This window comes from Furipterus horrens, unplaced genomic scaffold, assembly GCF_987537825.1.
Source record: "Furipterus horrens unplaced genomic scaffold, mFurHor1.1.pri manual_scaffold_10, whole genome shotgun sequence".
NCBI classification, from domain to species: Eukaryota; Metazoa; Chordata; class Mammalia; order Chiroptera; family Furipteridae; genus Furipterus; species Furipterus horrens.
Genome location: NW_028327180.1, coordinates 55,595,595 through 55,613,725, shown reverse-complemented (window position 1 = coordinate 55,613,725; position 18,131 = coordinate 55,595,595). Strand labels below are relative to the sequence as shown.

Sequence of the window (18,131 nt, the reverse complement as noted above, 5' to 3'; positions counted from 1 at the left end):
ACGGACACTGATGTGAGAGAGAAACATCAATTGGTTGCCCGTCACATGTGCCCTGACCAGGAATCGAATCAGCAACCTTTAGCTTTGCAGGACAACACCCAAGCAGCTGAGCCACACTGGTCAGGGCATTATTGAGAACCTGTCTGAATTGAGATGTACTGTTAAGTGTTAAAATACACACTGAATTTCAAAGAATATGCAGTGTGGAAAAAGTGAATGCAAGATAATTCCTGGATAACTTAAAATACAGATTGCATGTTGAGATGATATTTTGTGTATAATGAATTAAAGAAAACATTTAAATTTTACCTATTTGCCTTTTTACTTTTTAAGTGTGCTTACTAGAAAATTTAATGACAGATGGTGGGAATGAGGATCGAGTACAGTTTGTCACAAGGCATCTTTTTGGGGTCATGCAGACATTCCAAATTGGATTGTGGTGATGGTTGTACAAGTCTGTAGTAAAAATCACTTAGATTGGGTACATTTCATGGTATGTCAATTATACCTAAATAAGGCTTAAAAAAAAATTACATATGGTCCTGGCCAACTGGCTCAGTTGGTTGGAGTGTCATCCCATACACCAGAAGGCTGCAGGTGTGAGTCTTGGTCAGGGCACATACCAAGGCTGCGGGTTCGATATCTGGTTCTGTGCATACAAGAGGAACTGGTTAATGTTTCTCTCTCACATCAATGTTTCTCTCGCTCTCTCTCTCCCCCTCCTCCCTTCATCTCTCTCTAAAAATCAATAAACATGCGCTTGTGTGAGGATTAAAAAAGTATGTATGTAGCCTGACTTCTTTTGGATATGGAATATATTGGACAGCACTGTCTAGAGCAGTGATTTTCACTTGGTGTGCTGCAAGAATTTTTAACACATGTAACAACCTTACTGTTTGGTCAGGGGCACTGACCTCTTTTCCCTTAGACTGTCAAATAAGAGAATGACAACAGCCAAACCAACAATGGCCGTCTGGTGTGAATTACTCAAAATTATACCAATTTTTTTTGGTCAGGTCAGCAAAAATTTCTGTGCTGCAGAATTTTAGTAATTAGTTTATGTGTGCCACAAGATGAAAAAGGTTGAAAATTGCTGCTCTAGACCAATGGATCTCAAACTCTGACTTGCACATGGGTCCTGGGGTTGGTGAAGGGGGTGAAAGTCTCGTTGAAATCCAGATTTTGATTCCATGTGCCCGGGGTGGAGCCTGGGAGTCTGCATCTGTAACCAGCCCAGACAATGCCCATGTGGCTGGTCCAGGAACCACTTTCAGCCCCTTCAGAGCCACTGTCTGTGCTAGATTCTATCCGCCTTTTTTCCTAGTCTGAGGTCTGTCTCTCGGAGTAGCTGGCTTCTCTGACTTCCTGTGTCATCCATCCCCACAAGTTCAAATGGTGCCTGGTCCGGAGCAGAGCTCAAAAAAATTTTTGAGGTATAAAAAGCTCAATGATGGTACCTGGCATGTGGCTGTGGTCAGGGAGATGGAGCCATGCATGTTAGTACAGAAAAGTGCAGGTGTGATGCGCTCTCATTGCGTGGCAAGGGAGGCTGCCCGCATTGAAAGCTTGGTTTGTAGGCAGAGTGCTGCACGTGTTACTGTTGAATCAGAACTGGTCACTAGACATACTGTCTTGGCCACACAGACATCCTGACAAAGTCCATGGCAGGGAGCTTGGGTAAGATGGGGTGGTCCCCGGGCTTCCCCCATCCCCACGGGTGGGTTCTGCCTGGATGTTCCCATGCCCAGGACCACTCACTGCTCACTGGTCTGCATCAGCTCTATGAGGTCGGAGAAGAGAACATCTCGGTTCCTCTCGCAAAAGCCGCTGACGTCATAGGAGACCTGGAGGGTGGTGGCAAGTGGGGAGTGAGGGGCTGAGGCCAGGGTGTGGTGGGGGTTTATAGCCCAGGTGGTCAGGGGTCCTGCTCTGGGGTAGGAAAAGGGGGGCAGCATCTATGGTTCAGAAGAGGGGGCCGGGGGCAGCAGCAAGGGCCTGAGGTCTCCAGGGGTCTGATGTTCAAGGTGAAATTGGAGGCTGGGAGCTGTAGTCTGGGTCAGAGGTGAGGGGAGCTGGTGTCAGGTCCAGGCAGCCTGGATCAGAGGCAGGGGGAGGGGATGGTTATAGCCCAGATGTGGGTGATGGGCTGTAGCCTGGGCAGGAAGTCCCTGGGATGGGGGTTCTGCGACTTAATTTGGAGTTAAAAGGTCAGAGCGTCTGTGTCTGGACAATCGAGGGGATGTGAGGTTATGTCAAGGGGAGTGTTACAGCAGCTGTCCTGCTAGTATGGGAGCTATGGCCTTGATCAGGGGCCAGTGGGTTTCTGCTGCTCTGGCTGAAGGCACTGCGGGGGCCAGGACAGTTTCTGGGGGTCAGTGAGTGGGGGTCCATGTTTCTGGTCAGTTAGGGTAGGACTGGAGAAGGGGGTGGGTAGAGTTCTGCAGTCCTGGCTAGGGGTTCCTGGGGGGGAGGGGTCCTTCTGTTGAGTGGTTGGGAGGCTGCAGCCTGGAGACCCGGGGGTCTGTAAGAAGGTGCTGGGGGGACCACTTGGGCAGGGATGGGGGAAGGCGGGGGGCGCGCCCACCGCACCTTGCCGGCGTAGTGGTGGATGACGAAGCCGCCGCTCCAGCTGTTGAAGTGCTCGTGGGTGCCCACGGCCCCCTGCAGCTTCTGCAGCAGCGTCTGGTCAGCGCCATCACCTGTGGCATGCATGGTGGCACACACGTCGTCCAGAACACTCATGATGCCTGGGGGGCTCTGTGGTCATGGGGAGGCAGCAGTCGCTCAGCCTGGCTCTTGTCCCTCCAAATCCCATCAACAGAGACCTTTACTACGATGGGAAGGGGGGCACTTCCAAACATAAGAGCAAATGGTGGTGGTGTGGGGTGGCCCAGGTGTGTGTATGCGGCTGCTGTGGAAGCTCCCTGGGGCACAGCATGGGGTGAGGGACCCTATAAAGGATCCATGCCTATTCCCCCTTCTCAGACTGGGCTGTCTGGTGGGGGACCTGTCCCTGAGCAGGCTGCTGAGGGGGGCTTTGCTGAGTGACAAAGTGAAGGGTGAGCAGTTGGGCAGAGTGAATGGGGGAGGTCGCTGATGGGATGTGTCAAGCATACCCCTGGACAGAGAGGGGCCTATGGGGACCGACCATTCCCCTCTCCGGGCTCTCCCAGGCCTCCTAGGCTCAGCTCTGGGGCTCACTGAGACCCCCTAAAGCTGGCATGGCCCTCACCAGCTTGTTTTCAATGAGGTCACAGACGATTTTGTTGTTGAAGTACTGGATGGGGGTCCAGCGGATGCCCTCCTGGACATACTCCTCCTGCGGGTGGAAAAAGGACAAGGAGTAAGGGTGGGTGACTGAGCATAGGTGTGTGTATGCTCAAGGATGGGTGAAGAAAGTGAGGCTTTCTGCCACCCTCTTTCTCTTCAACAAGGTGGCCGAGAGGCCAGAGCTGTGGACCTCTGAGCCCCTGGCCTTGGTGAACCCCTAACCTTGGTGACCCTGGCCTTGGTGAGCCCCTGACCTCAGTGACAGCCCTCAATCACCGCAGACACACGCTGGCGGATAAGTACCCTGGCTCCCTGGCTCCCTGGAGGGCCTGCCCTGAGGTCTGCTCTGCAAAGTTGCTGGGAGGCCAGCAGAACTAAGCCCCAGTTGCCCCAGGGTAACCTGCTCATTACTCCAGTGGGGCTTTAAAAGAAATCCTCTCACTACCTCACTCCCCTCCTGGTCTTTGCTTTGAATCCTTGTCTGAGGATCTGCTTCTGTGGGATGGGTAGAACAAGAACATCAGGGATTTTTGTCTGTCATGTTCATGGTGGCCTCCCCAGCACTGTAGACAGTGTCTGGCACACAGTAGGTGCTCAATAAATAATTGTTGAAGGGATGGACAAAGAAATTATTCCCCAACCCTCATCAAAGCTTTAAAGGTGGAAAACATCTTCCAATGGAAACCTCATGGTGGAGTCTGGATGGGTCAGTAGAGAGAGATGGAAATAGGGGACTGAGGTGTCCCCTGGTTGCTCAGTAGCCAGCATGGTCCTGCCCTCAACCCAGTGTCCTGTGTCCCTGGCCACTTGGCTGCCTTGCCCACCTGCTCAGCCTTCAGGGTGAGTTCGATAAAGATCTGCTGTAGCTTCTCATTGACAAAGTTGATGCAGAATTGCTCAAAGCCATTTTTCTGCGGAGAGAGGAAAAGTACTTCCTTCAGTGGGCTGATGCTGGAGGCTCCTAAGGCCTCTGCGGCATGGGGTGGGCCTGGAGCAGAGACCATACCTGGAAGATCTCAAAACCGTAGATGTCAAGCACACCAATACTGTACTCTTCCTGGGGCTTCTGCATGGCACGATTGATGGCCTGTGATGCGGGCAGGGACAGGAGGTCAGCGCCAGCCTGTTAGCTCCCAGGCGCATTGCAGGCTCTGTCCCCTCATGCCAGCTCTGCGCATACCTCCACTGGTCACTCATGTGCGGAACCAGGTGTTAGAGCGCCAGGCTCCTGCCTCGGGAACGGGCTCTGCCCCTTACTAAAACCTGCCCCATCTATTTTCTCATCTTTGAAATGGGCAAATAATAGCAATTATTTTATAGGGCTTTTTCTAAGAGTTAAATAAGTTGATGCATGTAAAACAGTTACAACAGTAAAGGGCACCCACGAGGTTTATGTAATGTTAGCTATGGCTCTGTCATCATTCATTACCTTGACACATCCTGTTCACCACTTGGTCCCCAGACCATCCTCCTCTTGGCTCTCAAATGCACCCACCTTCTCCATCGCCATAGCCTCTGTCCCTGGGCTCCATGCCATGCCAGAGGGAGCCCCTCAGTTTGCCACATGACCACCACCTGCCCCTCTTGGTGCGTCCCACGGCAGGGAATTGGTGAGGTCCTGCTCAGCTGGCCCCAGCGCACCTCTCCCAGCCCTGCCCTTGCCACTTGCCTCCACGAGGAAGTCGAAGAGACGGGCGTAGAGCCCCTTGGCCAGGGCGTCGCGAGTGTAAGTTGCCTGCTCCACATTCAGAGTCACGTTGATGGACTCGCTGCGCCCACCCCAGCGGCTATCCATCTTGCGGCTGGTCAGCTTCTCCTGCAGCCGCCCGCTGTCGATGCCCAGCAGGTAGGCGGGAAAGGCCAGGACTGCCACGTGGGGGTAAGGGGCAGCCTGTCAGGCTCTTGTCTCTCCCAGTGTCCTATCTCCCTATTTTGCCCAGTGACACTGAAATTGTCCTTGTGGGTTCTCACCCTCAGGGGGCTGAATTAGGAGGAAGCATCCATACACACACACCTGCTCCCTGCCCTCCCCAGCACCCAGACTCACGGTCCACACTCTCCACTCGGGCGTAATTCCCATCTTCACAGAAGCTGATGTTTCCCAAGTGCAAGATCCCTGCCACAAGTTGCAGGACCAGCTGCTGTACGTTGGGTGGGATCCCGATGACCTGCATGGCACTCTGTGGGCACCAGGGACAGAGCCTGTGCCACCGATTCTGACCTCCACCCTGCCCCCCACGGTCACAGCACGGACACAGAGTCAGGACATCTAGGTCCTCATTTTGCCTCTTTCACGCGCTCACTGTGTGACACTGGGTTAGTCCCGGCCCACCTGTGGGACTCAGTTTCCTGATTTGTAACACAAGAGGGTGCCAGGGCTAGAAGGGGCAGATGGTGCTCACCAGAGTCTCACTGAAGTCGCTCCTGTCATCGGTGCCATCCACCTTGTAGGTGTCCGATTGGTTGAGGTAGTAATAATAGTCAGGGGTCATGAGCCCCAGGTTCTGCCGCTGCTCCTCAGAGGCTCCTTCCAGCAGCTGGAGGGTGAGCAATGCTTGTGCACTGAACTGGCTCAGGCCTTGGGATCCCCCAGTCCTCATGGACCATCCCCCCGCCTCCCCTAGACTTCAGGTGGGGCTCCCTGTTCCTTGCACCTGGTAGTAGATGTGGAAGTTCCTCTCGTTTTCATTCTGCATGACTACGCGGGATTTCTCCAGCAGGAAGTTGGAGATCTTGCCCCCATTGGGCTCCCCGCCACGGCTGAACTGGATCTCAAAATATTTGCCCTGAATGTGAGAAAACCACGTCAGCCCCCTGCTGGGGGCCCTGGGGTAGCAGGGTGGGGTGGGGGCTGGGAAAGGATTGGGGATGGGCCTTATGAACCTGGCCTCTTTCCTCCTCTTACCCATGTGACCCAAACAACTTCAACTTGCTTTCCTCTCCCCAACCCCCACTTATGCCTTGCTTGTCCTTTCCACCAGCTCCTCCTCTCCAGCCTTTGCTTAAGCTCTTTACCAGGACTGAAATGCCCTTTTCTCCCTCTCTGATGATTCAAGCCCTCATTTGGGGCATCTGCCCTGTGCCTGGCATTCAGAAGTATCCCGTTTTATTTTTTTTTTAAAGATGTATTTATTTACTTTTAGAAAGAAAAAGGGAGAAAGAAAGACAGGGAGAGAGAAATATTGATGTGAGAAAGAAACATTGATTGGTTGCCTCTCACATGTGCCCGTCCTGGAGACCAAACCCACAACCTGGGCATGTGCCCTGACCGGGGATTGAACCTGTGTCCTGTCACTTTGTGGGACGACGGCCAGCCCACTGAGCAACACCACCCAGAGCAGTATCCCATCTTACTGACCAGGTCCCCAGTCCCTCTGCTACAACACAGAGACCTCCACGTCCCTACGGGATGCCACTGGTTCCAACGATGCTGAGTGTCCCTGAGCCCAGAGCAGGGGCCCCACAAGCCCTTTCTTTGGTCTCTGATACCATCTGGGTTCCTCTCTGGACAGAGGTTGGAGGGCAGACAAGCCACATTACATCTCCTTTCTGCTACTTCCATCTGGCAGCAATACAAATTATATCATCAGCCCTGGCTGCTGTGGCTCAGTGGACTGAGCGCTGGCCTAAGAACCAAGGGGTCGCCGGTTTGGTTCCCAGTCAGGGCATGTGCCTGGGTTGCGGGCCAGGTCCCCAGTTGGGGGTGCATAAGAGGCAACCACACATCGCTGTTTTTCTCCCTCTCTTTCTCCTTCCTTTGTCTCTAAAAATAAATAAATAAAATATTTTTAAAATTTTATCATCATCCGCAAACACCTGTAGTATATGACATATTCTACTGTACAATTAGACTATATAAAATAAAATGTAGTTATACATTTTGAGAATTATCTATGTTTTTGGGTGTATCAGCAATTTGAAAATACATACTGTGTGATTCCATTTAGATGAAGTTCTAGAACAGCTGAAACTAATCTATGGTGAAAAAAATTCAGAGTGGTTGCTTATGGAAAAGGGTAGGAGTAGAAATTGACTTGAAAGGGACAGGGGGGAGCTTCCTGGAGCCATGGTGGTGATCTGTATACTGATAAAGGTTTGGGTTGCAGTGTATGCGTTTTTCACTGAATGGTCCATTTTAGAGATGCATATTTTGCTGTATGCAAATTTTCCTTTAAAAGAAACGAAAGAGAACTGCACATTTTTAATGGACTATAATTAATAATCTGCATGCTGAAGTGTTGTGGGGCAGAGGTATGGTGTTGGCAGCTTGCTCTGCAGTGCATCAAAAAAAAAACAAAAACAAGATGTATAGAGATACAATAAAACAAATATAGTAAAATGCTAATGATAGAATCTGGGAGATGAGTGTACAGGTGTTCGCTTTATTCTTCTTCTAACTTTTCTGTGTATTTGCAATTTTAATAATAAAATATTGGGGGAAAAACAATATAATTATATTATAAATATATATTAGAAAATAAAATATAACTAATAATATTTCGGGAAATAAAATTCTTATTATGGCGTAGAATTTACTAAGTCGTTTCCACGTGCAGGCATTATACTGAAAGTGATGAAGTCACATATGGATGAGAAAAAGGAGACTCAGGAGGTTATATTGTTTTTTTTGTCCAAGCCACTGTCTAAATAGTGACAGAACCAGACCATAAACCTGGATCTGGTTCCCTAGCCTGTCTTCCGTTAAGCTCAGCATAGTGCCTGACCCCAAGAAGGACCCTAAGAACCATTTCTCAAGAGATGGGATGAAAGAAGGACTCAGCAGGGCCTGAAAGGTGACTGGGAACAGACGCGGCAGGAGAGTGTTTAAGAATGTGACACAGACATGTCTGGTTCTGCCGACTGGGGCTGCGTTTCAACGGACATGCGCAGGTAGTCCGGGAGCAGGTATTTCCTGCGATCCTGGGAATGCAAGTTGCTGCGGGCGATGCGCGTGCGAGTGCGCGTGTGTGCATGTGTGCGTGTGTGTAGGCCATGGTTGCGCCTAAAGCAGGGCTGCAGACTCACAAAACGACTGGAATTGTTGTTGCGCACGGTCTTCGCGTTGCCGAAAGCCTCGAGCAGTGGGTTTGATTGCAGGATGATGTCCTTCACGTGCTGCGGGCGAGGGGCAAAGGGAGAGGCCAAGCTGAGGCATGTGCGGAGGCATAAAATACTCTGGGTGGGAGGAAACGCGACCCTTCTTCCTGTGTTTGCCTCACCTGGACCTTCTCGCCCCCACCAGACACTTTGGAGATGTAGCCCATGATGTATTTGGCCGCCACCGTCTTCCCAGCTCCACTTTCTCCACTGGGGACAGAGGAGGCAAGGAGGGAATCAGTGGCCAGGGGTGGGAGGAGGGGGTGGGGAAAGTGCCCTTTTGAGTCCCTGATCATACATTCGTTCGTTCGTTCCTTCCTTCCTTCAGTACCTACTGTGTGCAAGAGACTAGTCCGGGCACTGGGGATACAATAATGAACAAGACAGATACAAGTCTCTGCCCTGTTGGAGCTGACATTTAGAGGACAGGTGGGCAATAACAGAATGAATAAATGAAATATATCATGGGTCAGAGGGAGACAAGGAAAGTAAAGCAGGGCTTGGGACAGAGAGGGATAGCAAGCCTCTGTTTGGATCAGGGTTCCAAGTAAATCTCCCTGGGGTGGTGACGCTGCCTGGGTGGGGCCTGGGAGGGAGGGTCCGTGGCCCCTGTCCCACCTGATGATGACACATTGGTTCTCACAGTCGATGAGCATGTTCCGGTACATGTTGTCGGTGAGGGCGTAGATGTGTGGCGGATTCTCGTACTGGGCCTGCGGGTGAGGACAGGTCTCAGCTCAGGGCTCGGAGCCCGGGGTTCTGGGGGCTCTGCCTCCCACCCAGCCCACACTCACCGCGCCCTGGTAGAGGTCTATCTCTCGGTCAGTGAAGTAGGGCATCTGCTTGAAGGGATTTACAGAGATGAGCACGGAGCCAATGTAGGTCTGAGGGGTGGTTAAGGGCCACGTATTGTACTGGCATGCTTTGTCCTTCATGGGCCCTGTCCCCTCACCCTGCTCCCCCAGGGCCTCCTAGAGCTCCACTGCTCAGAGGAAAAGATGGAGATATTTAGACGCATTCTGGGACTCTTAGGAAAAAACGGGGCTGGGTCCACAATTCAGGGAATAGGGTATGTTGTGGCTGAGCTACCCCAGGGGAGAGGAAGAAGTCCGGGGAACAGCCGCCCCCCAAGCAGAGCCCTGTGGTCACTCCATCTGTCCCCTGTGCTACCACCCAGTGCTTTCACTGCCCTAGCCCCACTCCATTCATTGCTCAGGTATCTGAATGTCCCTCCTGTGCTAAAGTCCCTCTGCCACCCGCCACCCCTCCATTCTTCGGTTGGTCCTCCTCCTGTCCTTCTGTCCTTCATTTGCCTGCCCCGCCCACGGCACAGGGTACAAAGATGTAGTCGTCCATGAAGCGCTTTCGGAGGTTGCCCACGATGGCGTCCTCAGTTATCTGAGGCAGCAGTACCATGTCGTCCACGCCGCTCTGTTTCACATTGTGGCTCTGCCAGTGGAAGCGCTCCTTGCTGCCCTGGGGGTGGGAGCAGGGTGCTGGGTGTGGGCCCCGATGAGGGGGTACTTGGGAAGGGGGGCTGGTGCCTCAGTGCCCCCACCTGGTTCACCTCCACCCCAGTGCTGGCTGTGCCTCACTTTTTTCCTATAGGAGAGAGAGGTGGGCAAGGCCCAGTGCAGGGCCCCTGCCCCCAAGGAGGAAGCCAGACAGAAGGACAGCTCTTCCTTCCCACTTCCCTTTCAGCCTCCCTGCCCTTCACTTCTCCAGCCCTCATCTTGCTCGAGCCCAGGCCCAGCCCTTGACTTCTCCGTGACCTGCTGCCCACCCCTCCACCTAGAGATGGCCTCCTTCCCTTCACTCCCCTTCTCCTCTCTCATTGTCATGCATGCCAGTCCAGCTCCTGAGGTCTCTCAGAGCCATATACTCAGCTGTGACCTCTACTCCTCAGCTCACACAGCCTTCCTGCTGCCCCTGCCCCGAGTCTCCATCCCCAGAGAACCTTCACCCTGCCCTGTGCTGGCCCCAGCACCTTCTGGCACTCCCCTTTCCCTTCCCACTTCCTTCCTCAGGTTTTCAACAGGTGACACCTTCCTTAGGGCCCAAGGAGGAGACTCAGACACAGGCTCCTCCCCAAAAACTCCTCCTCCAGGAAGCCTTCCTGGAGTAGTTTCTGCTGTTAGCCCAACTGTACTCAGCCAATGCCTTAAACACTTAAAACACTGACTCTCTCAGGCCCTCTCTGCCTCTGTTCAGAACACTCCCGCAATGGGGAAGTCTGACAGACAGAAGAATGATGATGGCCACTCCTGCTCAGATATTACATCCCTCCTCCAGGGAGCCCTTTACCCCCGGCCAGGAGCCCCAAGAGGGCCTGAGTCCTTTCTCAGCCCCAGCAAGGAGGACCTATTGAATGAACAAGGGACAGGGTGAAGAAAGAAACCCAACTTCAGAGGAAGATCCCCAAGGGCAAGGGATGCTGAGAACAAAAGTCAAGTCTTCCAAGATGGCCAGCATTTTCCAAGCAGATTCTAAGGAATGGGAACTGGTGTGCTGGGCAGAGGGGTCTCTGACAGGTATCAAGCAGGAGGGCCAGTGTGGGCAGCTGTAGGGCAGAGGTGAATAAGAAGCCAGCCTCTCCTGGGGGCACTGGGGAGCCACAGAGGGTTCCTAAGCAGGAGAGATGCATGGTCAGCATGTGGACACACTGACAGCCAGAGGGGAGTTTGTCAAGGGATGCCCATAGACATTAAACATGTCCAGCTCTTGGTGTGGGCAGGTGTAGCTTTGGATCCTGGCTGGGTGACCTAACACTGTCGTGAGCCTCCGTGGCTTCATCTATTAAATGGGACAAATGGCTTACTTCCCAGGGTTATGTGAGAATGCATTGCTCTGGGGAGCAAAGTAGGGCAAGCAGCTGATGTTCTTACAAGTGGTTGTGAGCATGGGCCTGGGCAGAGGGGCATGTGACATAATTAACGTCACTAAGTACCTACAAGGTACCTGACGCTGGGCAGGAGGTGTCACCGAAATTAGCAGCAATCTTTATAGCAACACAGTGGGGTGTAGGCAGGGAGGGAGCTGAGGCTTGGGAAGTGAGTGGCTTGACATGTGACTCAGGACACAGCTAAACTGTTGCCAAGGGTGTGGGGTTCAAGTATGTGTCCATCTGACAGCAAAGGCCAGGCTCGTGCATCTATAGCCACAAGTGGCTGCAACCCACAGAGGGTTTGGGCTGGGATTGAAGTCTAGAAGGGTTTTGATCCTGAGCAGGAAGAGGGTGCACCACAGAGTGAACCACCCAGGCAATGTTGCAGAAGTGTGACTGAGGCAGGGACAGACCGCAGGGCGGGGAGTGTGGGGGTCAGTGCTAGAACTCCTGAAACTTCTCCCAGCCTGAGCAGTCAGAGCAGACCTCTCATATGCAAATCTGATCTCTTCTCTCTGGGGCCTTCCTCCTACTGTGGCTTCCCATTGCTGTTCCATGTGCCCATTCTACAAAGCGTTCTTGAGCACTTCCTATGTGCCAGTAGTTTAGGTCTTTAGAAAGAACTCGTAAAAAAAAAGAAAATTATTCTTATTTTTGTCTTCACCTGAGGATTGCTTTTGGAGAGAGAAAACATTGATTGATTGCCTCTCGTACATGCCTGGGCCAGGGATCAAACCCACAACCTGTCAGTTATAGGACAACACTCCAACCAACTGTGCCACACCAACTAGGGCTTTGGCAAGAATTCTCAGTTTTTTACTAAATGGTCTCTAAGTCTTGGAAGATGCTGGGCCCTCTGCTCAGAAAACTCTTCCTGCATGGTGAATGCCCACCTCTTCTTGGCTCAGGGGATGCCTCCTCCAGGAAGACCTCCCTGAACCCAGGCTGGTCAGGTGCTCCCTCTAGACCCTCGCACAGCCCCATCCATGTTTTGGACACCCCCCACATTAAGCCCACCTTTTTTTTTTTTTTTTTTTAGGCTTTACTTATTTTCAGGGAGAGGGGACGGGAGGGAGAAAGGGAGAGAAACATTGATGTGTGAGAGATACATTGATTAATTGCCTCTCGAACACCCCCTACTGGGGACCTGGCCTGCAACCCAGGCTTGTGCCCTGACTGGAAATTGAACTGGCGACCTTTTGGTTTGCAGGCTGATGCTCAGTCCACTGAGCCACAGCAGCCAGGGCTGGCCTCATCTTCTGGTGTGTGAGCTCCTGAGGTGAGGGGCTCCTGCCGTGCCTGGCTCAACAAGCAACAAGGTATCAGGGCTCGTTGGAATAATGAGTGAAGGACAGAGGGGTGCATGAGTAAATGGAGTGGGTCATCCAGAGCAAGGTCCTGAAGAGACTTTAATGCCAAGCAAAGGAATTCGGACTTGATTATCTGTGGAGTTCTCAGCAGGGCCATATTGCCTCTGGGGACACTTTAGGAATCCTGGGAGCATTTTTGGTTGTCACAGGGATGGAGACATTCCTGGCATTTTAAGGGAACCACAGGTGCCAGATTTACATTCAAATCATCATCCTGCCTGCAGCTCCTCACCCCACCCGGCAGGTGTTCCTGTAAATGACAAACCTGTTTATAATCCATCCCTGGAACCTAGAACCCAATTCGATTTTATCTATAAACAGAAAATCTATATATCTTTACACATATTTTGCTCAGACTTTGTTTTGTACAGATTAATTTTTTTCCCCAGAATTTGTTCAGCCTTTACTACAAATAGTTCAGCACTTGGAAGCTCACGCTGCTTGTGGTGGGGCCGTCAGGGTGTGGAGATGCCTGTGTCCAGGTGTGAGCACCTGTGGCTCCTGTGGGCACTGCCATTCCCTCGCCCGAGCAGATCATCCTGATGCACCCAGTTCACTAGGAATGACTTTCTCCTGCAAGTTCCAGGCGATCACAATGATGGTTTCTGAAACCATGGTGGTCCATGTGTTTTACTGTGAATTTCATTTCAGGGCTGGGGACGGGGGCACTGTCAGGACTGGGGTGGCCTGCAGGTGACAAGAGCTGGTTGAAAGAAGCAGGGAGTCGTTGATTGCACCCCAAGTTACTGAAGAGCATTCTTGCTCCCTGGAGACCGAAAGGGCCGCCATGGAGAGGGACCCCATAAGTCAGGTTGGGAGGTCAGGAAGCGCAGAGGATGCTTTGGGACAGTCTGGCTGAGAAGGCGAAGAGGGAAGGGGGCTGTGGGGAGAGATGGGATCAGGGGAACATGCCTCCTGTATGCAAGAAGGGGAGACCGAAGTGTGTTGATTGGGCTATTGGGGGGACAGGAAGTGAATTCTCTATCTGAAGACCTCAAGACGTGGGGCCTTGGGTGGTAACTGTGGTAACTGACTACAACAATAGCAACAAAAGTTAACACCCCATGGGGCACTTATTCTGTGTCAGACTCTGGTCTAAGGTTTTTCCCTGAATTACCTCATTGAATTAATAAATAAGTTTAGGTCGAGGTCAGTACTATAATGAGGTCCACTTTGTGGAAGAGAAAATTATGGCACAGAGAGGTCAGGTACCCCACCCCCCGACCCCCGCCAAGGTCATACAACAGGAAGGGAGGGCCTGGGTGAGAGTTTTCCCCTAGCCTGGCCTGGGTCAGAGGTAGTGGGTCTGGTCCCTCAGGTGAGATGAGGATGTGGCAGGGACAAGACTTGTCCTGTCCAGGGTTTCCCCTTTAGGGTCAGCCTGGTTTCCAGGCCCCTGAGCCCCTTAGGTAGAGCTGACCCTCAAGGCCACTTCCTTTCTCGGAGGTCAGAATCTGCAAGGCTGGCTGTGTCTGGCGAGCTCCCCTGGCTGAGGACTTGGTTCCTCTTCCTGCCCTCCCCACTTCCCCCACTTGGCTGAGCGGCCCTCTGCCTCTTTCAGCCCCTGCCATCTCTGGGTCCTGCCCGAGGCCCCTGGACCCCCTCCTAGCTCTACATAACCACAGGATCCATGGGTCGTCAGTGGCAGAGGGAGAGCGGGTCTTGCTTAAGTGGGTACAGGGTTTGGGAGGACACTCAAGACTGCTGGCATGGGGCCAACTGGATGTAAGACCTGGCGTGACAGTTGACTTCTCCAAGCTTCAGTTTCCCGGATATAAAATGAATTCCATAGTAAACTTCCAGCATGGGTGCACTGAGAGGAGCCAATGAATGAACGCGGAGAACAGGTGCACTGGGCGCCTGAGGAAGAGCAGCAGGTGTCCCCCCAAGCACAGAGTGAAAACGTCCGTCTTTGACAACAGATACGTGTTGAAGGACTGACTGACTGAAGTACTACAGGAATGAGACTGCCCCCTGCCCTGTGTCATGGGTATCCCTCTTTGCAGCCCTCAAGTCTCCATGGGTTAAGTTGAAAAGTTGAAACAGTTTATTCCTAAATCCCTTCCTTGGGATGTGGGGGTGCAATGAAGAGGTTGTGGTCACAGTCGACCACAAGCCAAGTATGACTCAACCTGCTGGGGCTCTTATGAAAGACAGTGTGTGCCTGGAGTGGGAAGGGGCAGGTAGCTTCTTACTTCGGCTCTACAGATGTTCCCTCAACCAAAGGCAGAGGGTGTGGGGGTGGGGCTTCTCTGGTGCCAGAGGACTGGGCTGTTTGTGACTAGGTGAGGGCTCCTGCAGGGCAGGATGGGACGTGGGAGCCCTGCGGTGGTGACACACTTCCTGAGACCTGCTGTGTGTGTAGGGAGGTGGGTGGGGCCAGGCTTCCAGAACTCGGAGTACCCCTGGCAGGTGAGGTGGGGAGGCTGTGGGTCCACACTAGTTGGTACTAAGGAGAGATAAGGCGATCAGTAAGGGCTTCCTGTAGGAGGCAGGTCTCACATGAACTTCCCAGGCGGAGCTGGTGGTGGCATCAGAGCATGAGCCAGGAAGGCCTTGGATGTGTGGGGGACACCAGGATCCTAGTTTCATTGGAACAGAGACTCCAGGTCCAGATGAGGCAGGGATGGGCAGCCCGGGGCATGTGGGGGTCTGCACATTCCCTAGATGGCCTCTCATTCATAGAAGGAGGTTGTAAGTCATGGTGGCTGTTAAAGGTGTGACCTTGGGGGTCACTGAGTTGAAATCCTGTGCATTTTTGGGTTATACAGCAGCTTGCTTAACTCCCTGTCCCAGATTCAACAAGGCAAAGCGTGTGAAGAGGAAATGCTAGCTTTCCTCACTGTCACCAACTACAGGGGCAGCTGGGTGGGTGCCCCAGGCACGGGGTGTGGGCCCAGGAGGAAGGGCTGGAGGAGAGCTTTTGCAATTTGCCCCAACTGCTCTGGCCTCCCTGGCTGTGATGAGCAGAGCCCCAGACTGGAGAGAGCAATGAAACAGCACTTCCTTCCTTACTAGGGTCCTGCACGCTGTGGTTGCCAGCCAAGGAGGCGGTGTGAAGCTGTTGTGGCTGCTGGAGACAGCTCCTAGCCCCTTGCCCTGCCTTGGCCCCAAGTGTGCCCTGGTGCCTTGGTCCTGCCCCGCCCCAGCTCAGTGGGGTTCTGTGACCACACCCTGTATCCCTACACTGTACAGGCCACATTCTCACCTCCAAAGGCTCCCAAGGTCTCCCCCTCCCTTTGTGGGAGGCCTCAGTTTTCTTTTGTCCTAGCCAGAGGCCATTCTCTAACCTGTGGGGACCCTTGTCCTTCCGCAGTACTCCTCCTAATTCTCTCTCAGTCCCCAGCCTTTCCATGGCCATTGTCCCTGGGGCTAGCAGCCACATCATTGGTCTCTCAACTTCTTGCCTGTACTTTAAAAACGACCACCATTACCCTCATGTTGCCACCATCACCACCCAAAGACAATAAATTGCATCCTTCACCCTCACCCCCTGCCACCAAGGTCAAACACACTGCTGATAGCCCCCATGGCAGCACATCAGCCAACATCAAACAGAAAGAGCGACTGGTTCTGCCACCAGTGTCCCCACCATCACCCTCCACCATCACCACCTGTCCTCACTCGTGCCAGTGACCCATCATTACTAACCACCATCAACAGCCACCATCATGATAACAATACTAGCCATCAGCAACCACACACAGCCAGCTACCACTGAAGCAGCAATGGGTAATACCCGGTTCAAAAACCAGCAGTGTATCACCCCTGCTCCCAGGATTCCACCAACGATAAAAACTGAGCGACCAACAGCAAGCAAACACTACCAATGTCACCCAATGCTGAATAATAGTGGCACCAACTGCCATCATTCCATAGAGCCAGCCTCCAGCTGAAAGCAACAACCCACCATCCACCAATGTGCTCCACTAGCTGGTACCCAAACAACTATCCGCACTGCCAGCGCACACATAGAACCATGGGACCACCAGCCTGCGACAACCCACAGCAACATCATTGCCACCACTGGCACCAGGAACCCAACGGACATCTTTCAACAGCAACTGCTCTCCAACAATAGGAGTGCCGCCTCCTCCCACCGCCCTTGCCGGCTCCAGCCATGAGTAAGCCTTGCCCTCGGTGACGGTGACAGTGCAGGTTCCATCTCTGTGAAGCACTTTATGAACATTTCCCCCCGCTGAATCTTTCAACACTCTCCCGGCACCATCAGCCCTCCGGGCAGATGTCAGTGGTAGTGGCCTCATGGATGGCTGCCACTCTTTTTTACAGTCATGGTCCTCTGGGGTGAGTGTCTGCCTTTTCAGACCCCGTCAGCCAAACACATGCTGAATAAGCATTTTTCACACAGCTTCCTTGGGAGGGGTTGCTTTTCTTTCAAGTAGCAAATCATTTCCTGTGTTCTTTTGATCACAGCCTGCCCACCTAAGCTCCTGAGTCTTCCTGCCTTGCTTCTGGGAAGAATTTCTGTCCCAAGCCCAGAGCTCTAGCTGATGGCTTAGTTGTGATTTATGCAGACAATCCTTGGCCAAGGATGCCCAGTTTGTCACCAGCTTTCTGAAGTAAGGTGCTCTCTCACAGATGAACACAACCCTGCCTCTTGGTCTGCCTTCCTGCCTCCACCTCGGGCAGCTATTTGCTACAACAGCAAGAAGCCCCCAGTTGTCACCATGAGCTTGTGACTGTTCTGACCACATGCCCTCAGTGACTGGATGACAAAAAATGAAAGCTGAAGTGGCTGCAGATGCAAGGAGCTGTGGGGGTGACTTTTGTCACCAGTCCAGGCTCTCTCTCGGAGTGTGTGTTACAATGCCATTGGGTTTATGTCCATGACCACGACAGACTCCCCACTCTGTCTCCACGGTCAGTATTTGACCTCGACTTCACCAGGCAGCGACGCCTCGGGCTGCAGTGTCCTCCTGCCGTCCTCACAGGGAAGGGTGCCAGTGTGGTGTGACACCCTGCCACTCACCATCTGCTTCTGTGATTGCTACAGCTAGACCCCCGTCACCCCATGGGCACACTGTCACTACACCGGCACTGTGTCCCACCCACTTGACACAGCTTCCCCTCCTGGGTGTGGACTCAGAGTGGCTGAACCCACAGACCCTCTGAAGTTCCAACTGAGAGGTCCCCAAAACACCTTCCACATTTCGACTGAGTTTCAAATACGACATATGTGGGAACCGAGGCCCAGAGAGGGGAAGTGTCTTGCCCAACACCACACAGGGAGAGAAGGGACCCAGCTGAGCTGGAAACCAGGCTTTCTAAGCCCTCAGAAAGGGATGTGTCCCTGTCCTTGCAGACACTGTACCCATCCCTCAGGGCCACCTTCTGTCCTTCAGTTACTGCTCCATTTTTTAAAATCCTCACTTGAGGATATGTTTACTGGTTTTAGAGAGGAAGGGAGACAGTGAAACATTGATGTGAGAGAGAAACATCCATCAGTTGCCTCCCATACATGCCATGACCAGGGATCCTACTGGCAACCT

The 18,131-nt window shown here is 52.7% G+C and overlaps 1 protein-coding gene across 2 annotated transcripts in view; it reads right to left on the bottom strand.

Moving 5' to 3' along the window:
• The window catches only part of MYO1F (myosin IF), a 30,689-nt gene that overhangs the window by 12,149 nt on the left and 409 nt on the right, over window positions 1–18,131 (bottom strand). Inside the window, exons 2-15 of one of the 2 annotated variants that reach the window (XM_090290293.1) lie at window positions 9,706–9,843; window positions 9,162–9,251; window positions 8,986–9,080; window positions 8,490–8,577; window positions 8,296–8,385; window positions 5,925–6,056; window positions 5,673–5,807; window positions 5,318–5,450; window positions 4,940–5,136; window positions 4,277–4,357; window positions 4,095–4,181; window positions 3,233–3,319; window positions 2,590–2,757; window positions 1,759–1,844 (exon numbers count right to left, since the gene is read on the bottom strand). In XM_090290293.1, coding sequence (XP_090146419.1) covers window positions 1,759–1,844; window positions 2,590–2,757; window positions 3,233–3,319; window positions 4,095–4,181; window positions 4,277–4,357; window positions 4,940–5,136; window positions 5,318–5,450; window positions 5,673–5,807; window positions 5,925–6,056; window positions 8,296–8,385; window positions 8,490–8,577; window positions 8,986–9,080; window positions 9,162–9,251; window positions 9,706–9,843 — 1,607 coding nt within the window. The remainder of the gene's footprint in view (window positions 1–1,758; window positions 1,845–2,589; window positions 2,758–3,232; window positions 3,320–4,094; window positions 4,182–4,276; window positions 4,358–4,939; window positions 5,137–5,317; window positions 5,451–5,672; window positions 5,808–5,924; window positions 6,057–8,295; window positions 8,386–8,489; window positions 8,578–8,985; window positions 9,081–9,161; window positions 9,252–9,705; window positions 9,844–18,131) is intronic. The other variant, XM_090290294.1, reaches the window with a different exon arrangement.